Raw genomic sequence first — 17,509 nt, 5'->3', positions numbered from 1 at the left:
TATGATTTAGCTGAGAAGTATTGGTGATGGTTGGACTGGATGATCTTTTAGGTCTTTTCCAATCTTGATAATAATTCTGTAATTCTGTAATTCAGTGCTGTTAAGCAAAAGATTATCTTTCAAGACCTGTGTTAACTTACTTTAATATGTCCTAGTTCTTGAATGCTAATCTTGGCAACGTTAATGTTGATGTGGACTGTAGCTCTTAATTGTATTTCTGCTTATTGATAAAAAGTTGTATGTTTTAAAACAGAATATTTTTGTAAGAAAAAAGTTCTGGCCAGTAACAGAAAGTACAGCTGCCTTTTTTTAGTATGTGGTTGCTAAAGTATTTCTAAAATGAGCTGTTCATCATTAAAAGCTTCTCATTTTTTTAGCTCTAAAATTCTGATTTCTCTAAAGAACAGAAACATAACAGGAACATGAAAGATGTTGAAACCTTCTATTCAGTAACCTGTACCTTGGTTATGAAGCATGCATTTGGTTTTACTGTTACACAAGTGTTGTTCAAAAAGCCTTCTACTTGCCAATGATAAGGTTTTCTGTGAAATTTCTATAAATTAGAGGGGTTTATTTCAAGTTTATTGATCAACTAGTGGTTAATTACTGGCTTACCAAAATAATGTTGGGTTTTGGTTTTAGTAAACAAGTACTTCCATGTTACTTAGGAAATTACGGATGTGTCTTCATATCCCAAGCTGTTGTGGTTTTGTTTAGCGGGGGGGGGGCTAAGGAGGTAGCTTCTGTAGGAAACTGCTAGAAGTCGCTCCCCTTTGTTCAGTGGACTCGGACGGGCCTAGGGCAGACCCGCTGCTGGCCAAGGCCAAGCCGAGTGGTAGCAGAATGTTCCGTGGTAACGCCTCTGCGATAACGTATTTAAGAAGGGGAAAACAGAAAAAAAAAAAAAAAAAAAGGAGAGAAGAGAAGATGTGAAGAAGCTGAGAGAGGGCAGAGGCACAGAGGGGAGGAGCAGGCCTCATGGACCTTGCAGGCTTCACCCTCTGGCCTCTCGCCAGGCGGCCGACTGGGCCCGACTTGGCCCAGCCCGGCTGCGAGAAGTGGAGAGGAGATGAGATGGATGATGTGAAGAGATTCTGAGAGGCGTCTGCCAGCCTGTTGTGAAGAACTTTTCTTGTGAGAGGAACGGCTGCAGATGCCAAGGTCAGTGAAGAAGCAGGGGGAGGAGTAATGCGGCTCCTGGCCAAGATTCCCCTGCAGCCTGTGGTGACGACCATGGTGGAGCAGGTTGTCCCCCTGCAGCCCATGGAGGTCCAAGGAGGAGCAGAGATCCACCTGCAGCCCGTGAAGGACCCCACATCGGGGTAGGTGGATGCCTGAAAGCGGCTGTGGCCCGTGGAGGGCCCGCTGGGACAGCTGTTCTAGAGGGACTGCACCCTGTGGAAGAGATGACCCACACCGGAGCAGTTTCATGAAGGACTGTGGCCCATGGGAGGGACCCCACGCTGGAGCAGGGGAGGAATGTGAGGAGTTCTTCCCCCGACCATGAAGCAGGGACATAAAACAACACCTGATGAACTGACTGCAACCCCCATTCCCTCTTCCCCCCTGTGCCGCTCAGGAGGGGAAGGTAGTAGAGATAATGTTAAGCTTGGGAAGAGGGAGGGGTGGAGAGAGATTTATCTTGTTCTCTGTCTCATTATCCTGCTATTTGTAGTAATAAATGAATAGTTTTCCCCAAGTCGAGTCTGTTTTGCCTGTAATGGTAACTTTAAGGATTTTTTCCCTGTCCTTATCTCAAACCTCGAGCCGTTTTTCTTACATTATCTCTCCCTGTTCTCTCAGAGGGTGGGGGGAGTGAGAGAGAGACTGCGTAGTCTGGTCCCGATCGGGGCTGAACTACGACACAAGCACATACATAGATGTGCTTGTGAGAAAGCATGAGAAATGCTTAATGAGAAATTAAATTAGACAGACTTTAATGATTTCTGCATTGTTTTGAGATAATTATTACAGAAGAGAAATATAAGTAATCTCTGTGCTGCTTACATGCTCATAATCCTTTCAAACACGTTGACTTTTTATCAGAAAACCTCCTCTCCTCACCAAAAATCCAGCAAAGCAATTACGTATTCAGTGCTGGTGGTACCTGCAGAGAGTTCCACGCTGACCCTTCTAGAGCTCTCCAGAGCTGCTTCCTCTAGCAGGAAGGTTACTCACACTCTGGCTATTGCCCATGATCAGTCTTTTTTTCTGGGTAAACCTCAGCATTTTCTTCACTCTAAACTTCCTCCTAAGCAGCAAATCTGTATACTAGCTTATAAAACAAAGACTGAGATTTAGCTCTTTTGAGTTACACTGTCCCAAACTATCTACTGTAGGTGTTTCTTCACTTGATAGAGCTTCTTATCCAAAATATTTCTTACTGAGGAAAATAAACAAAAACAAACAAACAAAACCCAAAAACCACACCCCAGACGAGTCTTGGTAGGCTTCTAAAGAAGTTTGGTTTTTATCTATTAATTGAAAAATTAATCACATATTTGTTTTCCCTTCTTTCTGGCCGGTAGTCGTGCTGTTAACAGGATGGGCCAAGAAAACAAGTAGGATTGCACAATAATTGTGCTGAACAGAATTTTTATTTTGTCTGGGGAAATTCATTCTCAAGTTAGTCTGATATTAAAGGCGTTATTGTAAATATTATGATGGATTGGGTCTTAGGAATGAAATAGCAGAATAGGCAGATGACTGTTGTGACTCTGTGTTTAGCATGAACTGGAAATCATGCTAAAAGAAAACTACAATTTACAATTTGGTAACTTAGGAAGGAAAAAAAATCATTCTTCCGATCCATTCTTCTGCCAGGAACAACTTAATGGATTTATCCCTACTGCGATAAGGAATAATTAGTTTTAATTGCAATGTATTTTTTATAATAATTTTATGAAGAAATCTGAGTTATAGTTAATAAGAAGGCAACTTCCTTATTACCTGAGATTTTGAGATGTCTTCTGTTTCTGTTAATTTTGGATTTTTACAAATTACTATATCTACTGAAAAATCAGTTGATGTTATAGGTTGCTTCAAGATGCTGTTTGTTTGGCAAGTTGATCAATAAATGCATTTTATTTCCTTTACTTCTCAGAGGAATTCAATGACCGAATTTTGCGACCAGAACTGTCAGATACTGAAAAGATGTCTCTTCATGAGGAAGTACAGAAAATTTACAAAACTTATTGTTTGGATGAAAGCATTGACAAAATTAGATTTGACCCTTTTATTGTGGAAGAGATTCAAAGAAGTAAGTTTGAATTTGAAAGGGATAATTTACACCGGAATTTAAATAGTGTTCTGTGATAAAATGAAAATTAGTTAGTGTAAATATGATAAATCTTTGCTTTTGTCATAGTTTTAAAAATTGTTACCCCCTTGCTATATTGAGCTTAAGCCTTGTTTTGTCAGTTTATTTTTTCATGAGACTTACAGTAGCTTGCAAAGCAATCACAAACTAAGACCAGGAAAAAACCCAAATTTTATATGCTTATATATATATAAAATTTCTTAATATTTATGATTTTTTTAATAGTTGCTGAAGGTCCATATACGGATGTTGTGAAACTTCAAACTATGAGGTGTCTTTTTGAAGCTTATGAGCATGTACTTTCTCTACTTGAGAATGTTTTTACTCCTATGTTCTGTCACAGTGATGAGGTAAGTGTGAAAGATTTTAAGAGTAGCCTTAAAGCAAGATTGTATTTTTTTAAGATACGCTATTTACAACAGTCATGCGCATGTAGAACTGAAAAATATGTCCTAGTTTTCCACTTTAGTTAGTATGTCAGAGCTAGGACTAATCTCAGTAAGAAAACTGAATTTATTCTAGTTCTATACAACATTAGTTGAAAAAAAAAAAAAAACAAACTGTCCCTTCATTTTTTGGTGTAAAAATTTGTGTGTATCGCTGCTGTTACAAAATCCTCTCCACTCCTTCTTTTATGATTGCAAATTTCGTGCAAAAGTAATCTGCATGATAGACATAGAACAGTTTTAAGAATCTCTTTATTTACTTTTAAAGCTATATTAAAGAAAGGTACAAGTGTTCTATTTAGGTACCTTCAGCCTTGTGCATTCCAGCAGCTAAAAGCCAGGTGTCAGTTTTCAGAAAGGCCATCCAAAGCAATTTACTAGGTATTTGAGATTGTTCTATGATATATTTCTGAATCCAAGTTTAAAAAAAAAAAAATACCCACACTAGACTGACAGCTACCTGAAGCCTTCTGATAGGAAACACTTGAGGGAGGAGTGCGTCTGAATTCTTGTCCCTTTTAGAATTTGTGTGTGTAAATCAGGTTAAGCTTCTTGCATTTATTTGAGGCAGAATATATTGACTTGTCCTGGAAGTGGATACTTCCCTTACTTGGCGTTATTTGTAGTAAAGTTTATTTCTCAAATGTGATATTGGTGGTCATCTTTCCTGTAATAGCTATAATGCTTAAAGTACTTGATTCTATTTATTTATTTATTTATTTTTAACAAGGAGGAGACATGAATTTTGGAGCTTAATTTTAGTTTCATTTCTGTTTTCTTTTTTTTTAATCCCAGAATTATGTAAAGTAAAACAAGTAGTCTTGGGAGCATGTATTCCAAATTTGGTCTGTCCTTTTCCAGATGAATATTTTAAATGCTAGATTATAGTCAGCTGGCCTTGCCTTTTACTTCTGTTCTTGTTCCCTGAATTCTGTGATGTTGTGGCATAGTAGCCCTTACCTCGGTTAGTCCAGTGTTTTCTTTGATACCTTATTTGTCTGTTGCAGTACTTCAGACACCTTTTAAGAGGAGCAGAATCACCAACACGCAATTCAAAGTTTAACAGGTAGGTATGGTAGAAGTTTTAAGTGTTTTTTCCTTGTTTTTTAGTTAAAAGCATCAAAATATTGAACTAGGAATTTTGTGAGACCCCACCTGGAGTACTGCGTCCAGTTCTGGAGTCCCCAACACAAGAAAGACATGGACCAGTTAGAAAGGGTCCAGAGGAGGGCCACAAAGGTGATCAGAGGGCTGGAGCACCTCTCCTATGAGGACAGGCTGAGAGAGTTGGGGCTGTTCAGCCTGGAGAAGAGGAGGCTCCGGGGAGACCTGATAGCGGTCTTCCAATACCTCAAGGGGGCCTACAGGAAAGATGGGGAGAAGCTGTTCAGTAGGGCCTGTTGTGATAGAACAAGGGGTAATGGGTTTAAATTAGAAGGAGGTAGGTTTAGATTAGATATGAGAAAAAAATTTTTTACAATGAGAGTTGTAGAGCACTGGAACAGGTTGCCCAGAGAGGTGGTGGATGCCCCATCCCTGGAATCGTTCAAGGCCAGGCTGGATGGGGCTCTGAGCAACCTGATCTAGTCAGGGATGTCCCTGCTTCTTGCAGGGGGGTTGGACTAGATGACCGTTGAAGGTCCCTTCCAACTCTAACTATTCTATGATTCTATGATTCTACTGCCTGATACTAATATGGCTGACTTTTTAGCTTTTTTTTTTCAAATGGACAAATTACATACTGAAGGAGAAAGCAATATTATACAAGATGTCTCTTTGCTTTGATGTGTTTTACATTAAAGAATTTAAAATATTATTTAGACCTCAACATTTGAGGAGGAATGGAAAAATAAATGTACAGTGAGAATAAGGTAATGTGGAAATAAAGTGGTGATTTAATTGACTGAATATATGGATACCAGTTTGTTGGTGCAAAGCTGGGTCGTCTTGGATTTCAGGTCATAGGTATAATGTACCCTGTGTCTAACCAACCTGGTCAATGCAATGAGAATCTCCTCTTGTGACAAGCAGGATTTGCCATTTCTCCTAGATCAAATGTCCCCCAGCTCTCCCCATTCATTGCAGAAATGGAGCATCAGAAGCCTTGTTTTCTGGGCTTGGGCTATATACTTACAGACCACCTTCAGGCTAATTTTTAGGGCCTGTGGAGACGAGCAGCATCTCCTGTGGTATGGATGAGTGATCTTCCACTGTGGAGTTGGGTTAAGTAAGCTTGAGGTCTCATCATTTCTTGTCTTTCATTTTGTGGTGGATGGCTTATGGACTAGCCCAACTGAATTTCTCTTACAGTCTAGCAGAAAGAGGGAAAACAGCACTGAGACAGTCTTTAATTGTATAGGCTTTTTTTTCTTGCAATGAAATAAGATCTACAGTACTGTAGAAAATGCTAGTGTTTATCATCTTAGATTACTCTTCTAGAGGACTAACAGCAATTTATTTAACTTTTTCTACTTTCATTAGAGTTACCACTAGCAGCAGCCCTCTTGATTTGCAGCCTACTATGAGGTGTATTATTGTGAGATCCCTTTCTCCCCTGCTAGCGTTCTTCAAAAACTATATAATAATTTTCTTTGATATATCTCCATCTGTGACTTCTATTATGTAGTCTTCATAGTTCTTGTAGATCCAGGACCCAAGCTTTGGTGTAGTGCTCAGATTGGTGCTGAGAAGCTTGTCTTTCTTGGCAAAGAGGCGTGGAAGGCAGCTAGACCAAACTGCATTTCTCCCCTATGTGATGCTCCACTTGGAATGGTGACCTTAAAACACACTCCAGCTTCTGCTGAAGATGGCTACAGGGTTTCACTGAGACCTTTAAATCTGCCTCTGGTATCTTTCCCAAAATTACTCATGTCAAGGGTTGAAAGTATGCTGTCATAACACTTCCTAATAGTATGAAAACATTTAGGTCACCTCCTTGGTGCTTTACTTTCCAAAACAGAAAGGGCAAAATTACAGGCAGTCTCTCCCTGGAGTTTTTGAAATATATCTCTGGCTACAAATCAAGCAAATTTTATTTGGGGACTGTTAGAACATATTCTCCTGGAATTCAGACAGCGTCCATAGCCTTACTGTAAATGTATCTGTTTTACATTTTAGAACAATGTGAATGCCTTGAGTATATATGATGGTTTATGATATGAGATACTGTATGTTCCTGAAGTAGTGCCTCCGTGATTATTTCCATGAAACAGAGGTCCTATCTGAAAGTAGTTTGCCTGTTGCTTTGGAGTTTCCCTCTGCAGAATCTGGTACAGACAGGCACTGCCATGGGGGGAAAAAAAATAAGATTAAAAAAAAAAAGGTTACTTATGGAATTATTACAGATGTTATCCATATGCACATACCTTAGTCTGCCTTCTCTTCCCTATTCTAGCATTAGTTCCAATTGAGAGAAATTTTATGCAAAGAAATAAGTTTTGTTTTTCATATCTCTGATGCTTTGCTGAGATTACTGTGTGTGTACTGCATAGATACTGCTGGTCGAAAGGTCAGATCAGGTAGGAGATATGAAATCCCAGTGGAATGTACATGTGTGTAATGTAAAGATTTTACTTACTGTAAGGCAAGAAAATTATGGAGCAGTTTCTAGAAAATACAAGTGGGAAAGTAGGAAGGAGTGACTGTCAGTGTGTAATTTCTGGTTTGAATCACTACTTTGAACTGTTCAAAATAATCATAGCTTTTTGTGTACGGATAGGACAAATAATGTGCTGTGAAAACTGCTAAGGTAATAGATTAGAAGTCCCAAGTATTTCTGGAGTGTAAAGAAGTCACACTGAGGATATTCGGATAAATTGATAACTAGCTGTGGTTGTCAACAGTTCAACTCTGTATCTGGAAACTTCCACCTACTGATGTTTTAAGTTCCAGATCTGGCGACTTAATTTTGGGTATGTGGAAGAGAGGACAAGAATTCCCTCTCCTGCTTTCATATTTATGTGTTTATAATACATTACTGCGTTACTTAAAGGTATTCTGTATAGGAAGTTTAACCAAAAAAAAGAGAAGCAATTATGCAACATAAACTCACGGATTTCTGGATAGCTGTATGTCTGCCTTGGTTTTCTACACACCATGACCACATATAGAAATAGACGTGTCCTGATTTTTTCATCTTTGGGATAGCAATAAAATTAAAACATTTTTCAAATAAAGGACCAAGTAGAGAAGATAGTAACAATTTTGGGGAGTGGTTAGGGGTAAAACCCACAGAATTAAGTCTGTAAAAAGTTGTGTGCAATGTAATTACTTGTCACCATCAGTTCAAACTTGATAGGTTATGTTTACAGTTTTACAGTTTTACAGTTAACATGGATAAAGACAGTGTAAGATGCCTTAGAAGCAGTTCCTCTTGTAAAAGAAAATCTAAAATTTGATTATTTTAATCCAAGATCAGTTTGTCCAGAATTCAGTAGTCTCAGTAAATGAAAGTCATGTATGCGGTGACTGTGTTTATGGTTAATCCATTTAAACATCTCGGTTGGAACTACTGAGTTGATGACTGACATGTTGGTTCCATGTACCAGATTATGTAGAATGTCAGAAATATATTACAGTTCTCAAAATCTTTGGGGAAAAAAAACATATTTTAATAGCGGTTTTTACTATATCTAATATGGAAGGGGTAGGGGGTGGTGGTGTTACACTAAGTCCACAGCCTGTTTCCTGTATTGGCCAAATGAACTACATACCTACATGACTTCTGAACATAGGTTATAGAAGAAGTTAGCTGCCTGTTTGGCACTACAGGTGACTTTCATTCTTCAAGTCATTCGCTATAGATTGTGCTTAATGTCACTGGAGACCTGAGGTTTTAAATTCAAAGGCCAAGACTATGGTGATGAAATGTGCAGGTACTGTTCAGATTTCCCTTTTTTAGGATTTGAGGTCAGGAGGTCTTAATTGTAAAAATTTTTTTATTAATCTGTAGTGATGGTTGAAGCCTATTAAGTTTTGTTGAGATAGATATGTCAAGTTTGGTTTGGTTTTTTTGTTTTTTTTTTTTGTTTTTGTTTTTGTTTTTTTTTATGGTGGATTTGTTTTTTTTGTTGGGTTTTTCTTTTTTTCTTTTAACATTATTTTCTCCTGGGCTCTGAGGTAATTTATGTGCCTGTTGTTGCAGAAGTAGCCTGAGTTTGGATGACTTCCGGTAAGTCTATCTAACGGTGAATAAATGTTCTGTGTTAGTTGATGCTGCATCTGTCATGACTGCATCACACAGCCTTTATTACAGCAATTAACTGTCCATTTTGTTTGTGAAAAACATGTGAATGTCTTCTCTGAACTGAACTGCATTTCTGCTCACAATAAACTGTACTCCTCATGTCCTCCTCACAAGTGTTTAGAAGTTGCTTAATCACTAATTTCACAAGTTTGCCATATATTAATATTGTTTGCTGCTAACAATTTGTCTGTTGTTATTAGTTTTGAAATATATTTACATAACTTGAAGCTTTTTTTGACCTGTGACTGCTAGCTGCTCCAAAATTTCCTTTACCTCATATCACATTTCCAGATTCTGTTTGAGGTTTTATCCACTTAACTGCTTGTTTTATCTTGCACAGCTGTGTCTAGGATAGGATGGTCATTGCCTAACATTGCATACAGATGGAAACATTTTGTGAATATTATCTAGCACTCAAAACCAGCAGTTCCCCAAATTAGTTCTCTGCAGCTTACTGGCTGTTATGGATTTGATTACAATATATGCTACTTTTTTTTAGCTGTAGGTAGCCTGTGGTCACTCATTAATGCTTTAATAGCTGTTTAATGGTTTGTTTTCACATTATTTGTGCCTCTTTAAAATACATGCTATCCAAACTCAGAATTTTTTTTTTTATTATGGACTCTTCTTTAGAAATTATCAGAGCATCAGTATTACATATATTACTCATACCATTCCTGAGCCTTGAGAGAAATTTATCAACTTCATTTTGCAGGTTAAGAATCAACATATATATACACTTTTTATCTTTTATATGCCAGTTCAGCATATGGTTCTAGCATATTGCTATATTGTTGAGCAGTAAGGAGTACTTGAGAAATAAGTGCAGTCCATTGATTTTTTTAAGTGCAGCTCTATGCCCTCAGCATTTATTGTAATTGAGTGTAGGGGTTTTAGTCAGCCAAAAGAAAATGGTACTCTGATTTCACATGCATGTAAATATCTAGCTTGTCTGATGCATATGACTTATCTGGTACTTCTTGACCTGCAGAGGTTCACAACAGCATTCTTCAGCTGCCTAGGCCTGACTGGTCACTTGCAAGGATCTGTTCAGTGTGCTGAATGAGGCAGGGATCCTGTGGGAAAATTGTTTTTCAGTCATCCATGATTAAAGAATGCCACAGTGCACAGTGGCACTAATGCAATCTTTGGTCTGCAATTCTCAGGTATAGAGTGAACAACAATTGCAATTTTTTAATGTTAGGTATGTGTGACTGCTGGAGTGGAGTTTTTTTTGTTTGGTTTTTTTTTTTTGTTTTTATTTGTTTTTTTTTTTTTTAAATATTTTAACCTCTTGTCACCACATCATTCATCAGGAATGTTGGAACCTGTAGACCGTCCACTCAGGGCCCTGCCGAGAAAGCCGCTATAGACTGACGGTCTAATAATGCTGTTATGTGGCTCAGCACTAGAGGGTGTGGGATACTTTTCCCAGTTAGTTTTGTAACATGTATTTGTTGACAGTAGTAGAGTTGACAAGTTTTGAAAGACTTGGTCTCTACTCTAAACTGGCCACCTTCTCTTCTCCTCCTTCCCTCATGCCTTGTACCTGACCGTGTCCTAGTCCCATCTCTTCCCTTCTACCTACCTTTAAGTTCTTTCTCCTATTTGTACTTGGCCAGTCAATCTGTTAGATTTTCATCCTGATAACTGTTTTCTTGTATATATATTTTTTTTCTTGCTCAACTTAAAGAGTTGGACCATCCTGTTGTCTATTTCTGCTAACAACTCTAGTTTCTGGGTTTTTTTTCTATGCTCATCTCATCCCGTCTGTGCTCTGCGTGCTTGCTCAAGGATTTTTGCCAAACCAGTCCCGTATTCTCTCCTTATGTTGTCCACCATGTGTCTGTGTATCCTCTTACTCACCAGTGTTTGTTCTGAATTTGTTTCTTCCTGTGAAGAGAACCCCATCCTAGTTTGTCACTTTATAAATAATGTTCCAATTTAGTGATTGCTCTGTATTCTTTAAACGTAATCTTTGGGCTCAGGATTGGGGCAGGAAGGGGTGGTTCCTAGCTATCAGGTTTATTCCTGACCTCATATGGCTCAGTATTGCAGTTACAGGCAAAGCTGTATTCTATATTCAGCTGGAGCATGGTCAGTGCAGGAAAGAACTGATCTGAGCCTGGAGTACTCTTATAAAATCTTTAAACTTGTGCAAATTAATGTTTTTGCGCAAAATCCTGAGAACTGCACAGGTTTTCAGATGAATGATGAAAACTTCAACAGTTAAGTCAGAGGTCTGAAGTACTACCCTTCTAGAAAAGCTATCTAGTTTTGTCTGAATTTGTATTTTGCCAGCCCAGTGTTTAAGCTCTTGAACAAGGTTCAGGTACGTCCCCAATGTGAAAAAAAATCAGTTCAGCACAATAACATGTAGAAGTAGTTGTTTAAAAATCGAGTAAAATTGTTCAAACATGGATTTAGACTGCAAACAGCCAAGCAACCTTGTCTTTGGTTAAAAGAGATAAATAAGATAGATGGTGCCTGTCTCCTTTGGAGCTGATAATAATGTGAGATAGAAAAAGCAAAAGATTTGGAAAAACAGTGGATTACTTATGCAGTTTTAGTCATGTACACAGTCTGGGTAAAATTATAAACAGGAAGAACATTAGTAACACACGCATGCATGTTTTGAGTCAGCAGTTGATGTCGGCATGGTTTTGTGGGCGATGAAGACACTTTCTCTGCTGGTGTCTACTGTTCTGTTGGTACTACCATTCAGTAGTTAATAATTTTTTGTTTTAAAGGAAGAAGAAACACTTAGGGTTTTTTTTTGTTTTGTTGGGTTTTTTTTTGTTTTTGTCCTATAAAATACTAATTGTGCTTTTAATCTCAGTAATCTGTGAAGTTCTTTTGAGTCTTTGATTCTGCAGTTCACTGTATTGATTTTTAACACACCTATCAACTGTATTTAATCAACATAAGTAACCTGAGGCTGATTCCATATTCAACAGAAACATTTTTCTTTCCAGAATTGCAAGGATTTCTACATAAGAAATAATCTTTCATGTCAGATCTTGTGTAAGGGCATAAGAATGCTATAAAATGTTCTGTCAGTACAGAGTGTGCTTCCTGCCCAATTATCTTTTCTTTTACATACCTTGTTGCTTTTTGGATGCTTTGTCTTAAGTGGCAAGACTTTAAAAAGTCTTCGTCTTTCAGTCAGACTGGCTCTTCAAGCCAAGATTCTTTAGTTGCATCTGTTTTCACTCATGTTCAGTCTTGCTCCTTGCGCATTCCTTGTGTCTGTCCCTAATGCTTAGAAGCTGAGATTTATCTTGAATCATACATGCTTGTAAAATTCTGGGATGTTTATGTAAAAAATGCATCAAACTACACCATTTACAGTACTTGGCAAGAGTGGATAAATATTTAAATATGAGTACATGGAAAAGGTGAATTAGTGACCTTCTTGGTGTGCGTGCCTGTAGCAATACAACAGTTTCTGCTGCCAAAACAGAATTGCTTTCCATAGTTAATTGTTTATTCTATGTCCTGCATTACTGGGATACTACTGTAAGAGTGTTAATGTTTCCTCATGGTTAAACATAGGGGAATCCCGAATCTCTTAAAAGTGTAATTTTGCTGCTTGATCAGATAATAAATTTGCTGTAAATTAATTTCAATATAAGTGGAATTGTAAATATATTGGCTATTTCTTTATAGAATTTTCTCTTATCTGCAAATGATGTGCAAGGGCCTACTGAGCTGCTGTGTAATAATATGCCTTGTCTTGCGAACTATGACTTCTCTAATCCTAGGACCACACAGAAAAGAGGAGAATCATTTGGAATCAGCAGAATAGGCAACAAAATAAAAGGTGTATTCAGGAGTTCTGCAATGGAAGGAGCTATGTTGCCTAACTATAACTTAAATGAAGGAGAAGATGACTTTGTGAGTAAAAGCTTTAAATTTGTCTTTAAGTTTTTGGTGGTGGTGGTTTTTTTTCCTTCCATGTTTGAAAATGTTAGATTTCTGCCTTTTCTGCTGTATTACTTCTCTGCAGGATTTCCATGTGCTGGCTTCTGATTACGTTACCTTGTTTTCCCTATATTCATTCACAAGCCAAGGTCACATCCTCAGTTAGTGTGCCTCTGGGCTTATTGCTTTAGTACAGAGAATTACTAAAAATAGCAGTGTCAGACATTTTTTGTAATCAATTAATTTTTCTCCTAAAACTTACCATGCTATTTTGTAATTCTGGATAATCATGCACAGGACTGCATGCATGACTTTTAATCTGAAGTTTGCCATGAGACCTTAAAAACATAGATAAATTAGTGGAGAAAGTGCGATCAAGTTGATATGTGATGCAGTGCTTTCTCTCAAGATCACGAGCCAGTAGTCCTTTCTCATTTGTCTTGGGTGTCTTCCTCAGCTAATGTTTTTCTTTCAAGCTAAACAGCAATTAATAGAGTCAATGGAAGAATTATTGCATGGGACATTGGTGTCTGAAGCACAGCTGGGGGACAAGTGGAAAATTTTTACAAGGAGAGAGGAGGTAATTGGTCAGAAGCTGTTGGTAGTCACGTATTTTTACAATGTGTCTGCCAATCCAGCCTTTTATACCGGCTCCTAACAAACAAAACATTTAAGCATTTATCACCTTGATAAACTGCTAGCTCATTTTCCACTACCTAAAAATAAAGGTGTAAATATGAGCTTATATTGTTCACCTTGTTCAGAATAGCTTTCAGAAGAGTTTGGGAAGGACTCAGCAACTTAGAACTCTAGATAGGTTTGTTTTTTTTGTTTTTTTTCTTTAAGATGGGGGGAAAAAAGGATGATTTTCTGTACAGGCGAACTCTTCATACAAGCCATGCCTTTAAGGGGACAGAACTGTTGCAATTAATTTCTTGGAAATTAAGTTACTGTTGTTGTAACTTCTCTCTTTTTTGAGAAGAGATCCTAATGAAAAGGGGTTAGTTTTGCTGCACTGCTGTTGTAGATTCTCCAGGCAAAGGGTGTGGAAGTATAATTCCTGTATAGTAGAGGAATTGGTAGAAGTATAATGGAAGCAGTGGAGCTCAGAGAGGGAACATGGTTTTGTGCCAGAGCACAAGAAGTTACTTGTGAGAAGTTGCTGAATTCAGCGTGTAGGACAGACAATATAGCATTTAAGGAAGGTTTTCAAATGGACGGAATGGTTTTAGCTTAGGCAAGAATGCAAGCTTTTTAAGTGCAGCATTGTCTCAAATTGCTGCATTAAGTAAAGGGAGGATACTATGTTTTTACTAGAACCACCTTAGACAAAGTTTGGAAAATACCCAAATCCCTTCACTTGGTAAGTGTGGATGGGAAGAAGAAATGGGAAAAGAAACCACTAAACTGTTGTAAGGTTACTGTGCCTCCAAAGAGCTGGACAGAGCTGTGATTTCACTTCATGAGTAAATACTGAATAAACAGAATTCGACACTAATAATGTCACAGTAAGTACTGAGGTGTAGTTTCCTAGCAGGTGTTACAGAGTCAGAGGAAGAGCTCTCTGGGACAAGGAAACGTGATCTGGGAAGTGTGTAGTTTTAAGATGGTGGCAGTGCAGTATACAGACTTAGCAACTTTTTAATTAGCTTATGGAGGGAGGGTATGGGAATTATTTCTTCCTACACAGATACTGATTAGATGTTTAAGTAATTGGTGTTAATGTGAGCTTAGTGAATTCAAGGTAAATATAAGGTAAAGAATGGCAGTGAAATCTAGTTCTGTGCATTGTGACAGAAATGGAAAAATAGCTTTGCTTTTTTAATTTTTTTTTTCCCCAAAGTCATTTTTTTTTTTTTGCAGTGTAAGCCTATAGGAAACATCCATTTAGTCTAAGGAAATCATGTAGGGATAGAAATACGTGTTAGCAGCTTTCTGTGGCTCTCAGCAGCAGCTTTGTAAGCTGCTAACATGATAGTAGTAATTCCATGAAACCACACTCAGTCTTTGTCAGCTAAATTTTAAATAGAGCAAAAGATATGCTGCATGTGAGAGTGGTGAAACACTGGAACAGGTTGCCCAGAGAGGTGGTGGATGCCCCATCCCTGGAAACATTCAAGGCCAGGTTGGACAGGGCTCTGAGCAACCTGATCTGGTTGGAGATGTCCCTGCTCCTTGCAGGGGCGTTAGACTAGATGACCTTTAATGGTCTCTTCCAACCCAAACTGATCTATGATTCTATATTAAAGCACAGGTATTGTTCCCAAGACAGCAAGATGATCCGTAGACTTGAATTTGTGGTTTTGCTGGATAAAGAAATGGATAGAGACTGAGGCAACCTGTGACTATTGTAGATTGGTGTCTGTTTAGAAAGAAATTTAAAACACCCAGAAATTCATGCTTCCTGGCTTACAGTTAATGTAGGTGCTGTGGTTGTCACAGTGGAAAAGCCTGCAAACTTGTGTAGGATGATTACCAAAACCAGGCTAGAAATCAGATGATGAATATGGTGAAAAGAGGTTATGAGCGTGTGAAACTTCGCTGATGATCCAGTACAACCTCAGAAGCGCCAAGTGAAGAAGGCAGACAGGGAGGTTATGGCCCTTTTATGAGCAGTTCAAGAACAATTGACCCGTACCCGCTTTATGCCTTAAAGTGACTCTGCCTCGCTGGAAGTGTAATTACTTGTTGAAGCTCATACAGTTCACCTCAGCCCATCAGTTCAGCCTGTCCAGATCCCTCTGCAGAGCCTTCCTACCCTCAAACAGATCAACATTCCCCCCCAATTTGGTGTCATCTGTAAACTTACTGAGGGTGCACTCGATCCCCTCGTCTGGATCATTGATAAAGATATTAAACAGAACTGGCCCCAAGACTCACCCCTGGGGAACACCACTTGTGACCGCCTGCCAAGTGTTAAATCCGTTCATCACAGCTCTGGGACAGGCCTGATGAGGACCGGAGCTGATGGGGAATGCAGTAACACTTACGGTGACTTTGCTTAAAAAGAGCTCTGGGCTGCAGGAATAATTCAGTCCCAGTTGTGGTTGTGTTGCACCTTGCAGAGCAAGTCAGATTCATGTGTCCGCAATGTACTCGGTTGCACTTGGCTGTGGAGATGGGAGACCTACTAACTTAGAAGCACCTACTAACAGTGCACCATCTCTTGTGTTTAGATAGTTTCTTGGCCTGACCTATTAAGCTCAAGTCTTCAGTTTGGGTCCTAGTATGCTGAAGAATGCAGTGCAGCTAAATACTGGAGCCAAGTTGGTTCCTGTAGGATTCAGTCTGTGTCTACGTCACTCTTCCAGCTGTCTCCTTTAGTACTTCTATTCCCTCCTCACCCTCTTTCATTTTTTTTTACCTGAAGTATCAGATATGGAAATTGATAGTGCTGTAAAAACTTTCAGGTCTCACTAAAAGTTGCTAAGTTCAACTTAATTTTCAGTGGATCTAAAAAAAAACCAATTAATATACATGAAAACTCCATTAATGAAATGGGTTTTTTGTTCTTTTATTACTTAGTGACACATACTTAAAGACTAAATTTATGTTTCATTATTGTATATAAGTTTTGCGAAGGTAGACCAAACCAATTAAAATATAACTGTAGATCTTGATGTTTGAATCTTTACAGATTGAAGAAGGTGTTATGGTGATGGAAGATGACTCTCCTGAGGAGGCTGTTAGTACCCCAAATACACCCCGCAACCTTGCCGCATGGAAAATTAGCATCCCATATGTAGATTTCTTTGACGATCCCTCCTTGGAGAGAAAAGACAGAAAGGAAAGAATTCCTGTGTTCTGTATTGATGTAGAGAGAAATGATAGAAGGGCAGGTATGCAATGTTGTGAGTAAATAAAATGTCATTTAAAAATGAACTCCAATTATTCTAGTGTGCTGTATTCTGATGGCTGTTGCAGTGTATTTTGCATATGTTATTCTGATTTTGAAATAATGACTTGACAATTCTGAGGAAACATTTTTGAGAGTTAAATGATGACATTTAGTACTTGCAAGTTGTGAGTTGACTTCTCAGCATGAATCAGTTCCATTTAGACTTAGTGCCAAAGTTGTAATTTTATCTTTCCAGAAATATGGATCCTATGGTTCATATTAATAAGCACTTGGCATATTTTTCTTTCACCGACTCTGAACTTTGGAATAACAAACAATAAATAACTTTTAATGTAACCTTAAAATATAGTTCTTAGGAAATGAAGATATTTTGATTATTAGGAGCCATCTTGGCTTGCAGATAGTTTATCAGTATCTAGATAGCAGTACATGTGAGCGGGGAAAATAGCATCGTCCTGAGGCTGCGTAGATTTGTGTTAGTGAAACTAATACTTCCACAGTAAGCGAGAAGTGTTTAAGAGTTATTTAGTGATATCTTCCGGGAGGAAGAATGATCAGGGTTCAAGCTGGTGGTGCAGAGGACTGTATTCAACAAGTAGACTTTCTGTAAATCGTTTGGTTAAAAGTTTGAAAACAAGTCTAACCTAGCCAGCCCTGATAAATTCTGAAGTTATGCAGTGCTCCATTGTTTAGATTTTAGGGATCTCCTAAATGAA

General features: G+C 38.3%; 1 protein-coding gene across 6 annotated transcripts in view; it reads left to right on the top strand.

Moving 5' to 3' along the window:
- The window catches only part of SNX14 (sorting nexin 14), a 59,701-nt gene that overhangs the window by 22,563 nt on the left and 19,629 nt on the right, over positions 1–17,509 (top strand). For 4 of the 6 annotated variants that reach the window (XM_086746007.1, XM_086746009.1, XM_086746008.1 and 1 more), the window contains exons 13-18: positions 3,104–3,259; positions 3,545–3,669; positions 4,773–4,831; positions 8,909–8,935; positions 12,775–12,907; positions 16,572–16,773. In XM_086746007.1, coding sequence (XP_086602133.1) covers positions 3,104–3,259; positions 3,545–3,669; positions 4,773–4,831; positions 8,909–8,935; positions 12,775–12,907; positions 16,572–16,773 — 702 coding nt within the window. The remainder of the gene's footprint in view (positions 1–3,103; positions 3,260–3,544; positions 3,670–4,772; positions 4,832–8,908; positions 8,936–12,774; positions 12,908–16,571; positions 16,774–17,509) is intronic. The other 2 variants (XM_086746010.1, XM_086746011.1) reach the window with 1 other exon arrangement.

Source organism: Chlamydotis macqueenii, chromosome 3, assembly GCF_036417535.1.
Source record: "Chlamydotis macqueenii isolate bChlMac1 chromosome 3, bChlMac1.mat, whole genome shotgun sequence".
NCBI lineage: Eukaryota > Metazoa > Chordata > Aves > Otidiformes > Otididae > Chlamydotis > Chlamydotis macqueenii.
Note: the sequence above shows the minus strand (reverse complement) of the source record. Positions and strands in the feature narration are given on the sequence as shown.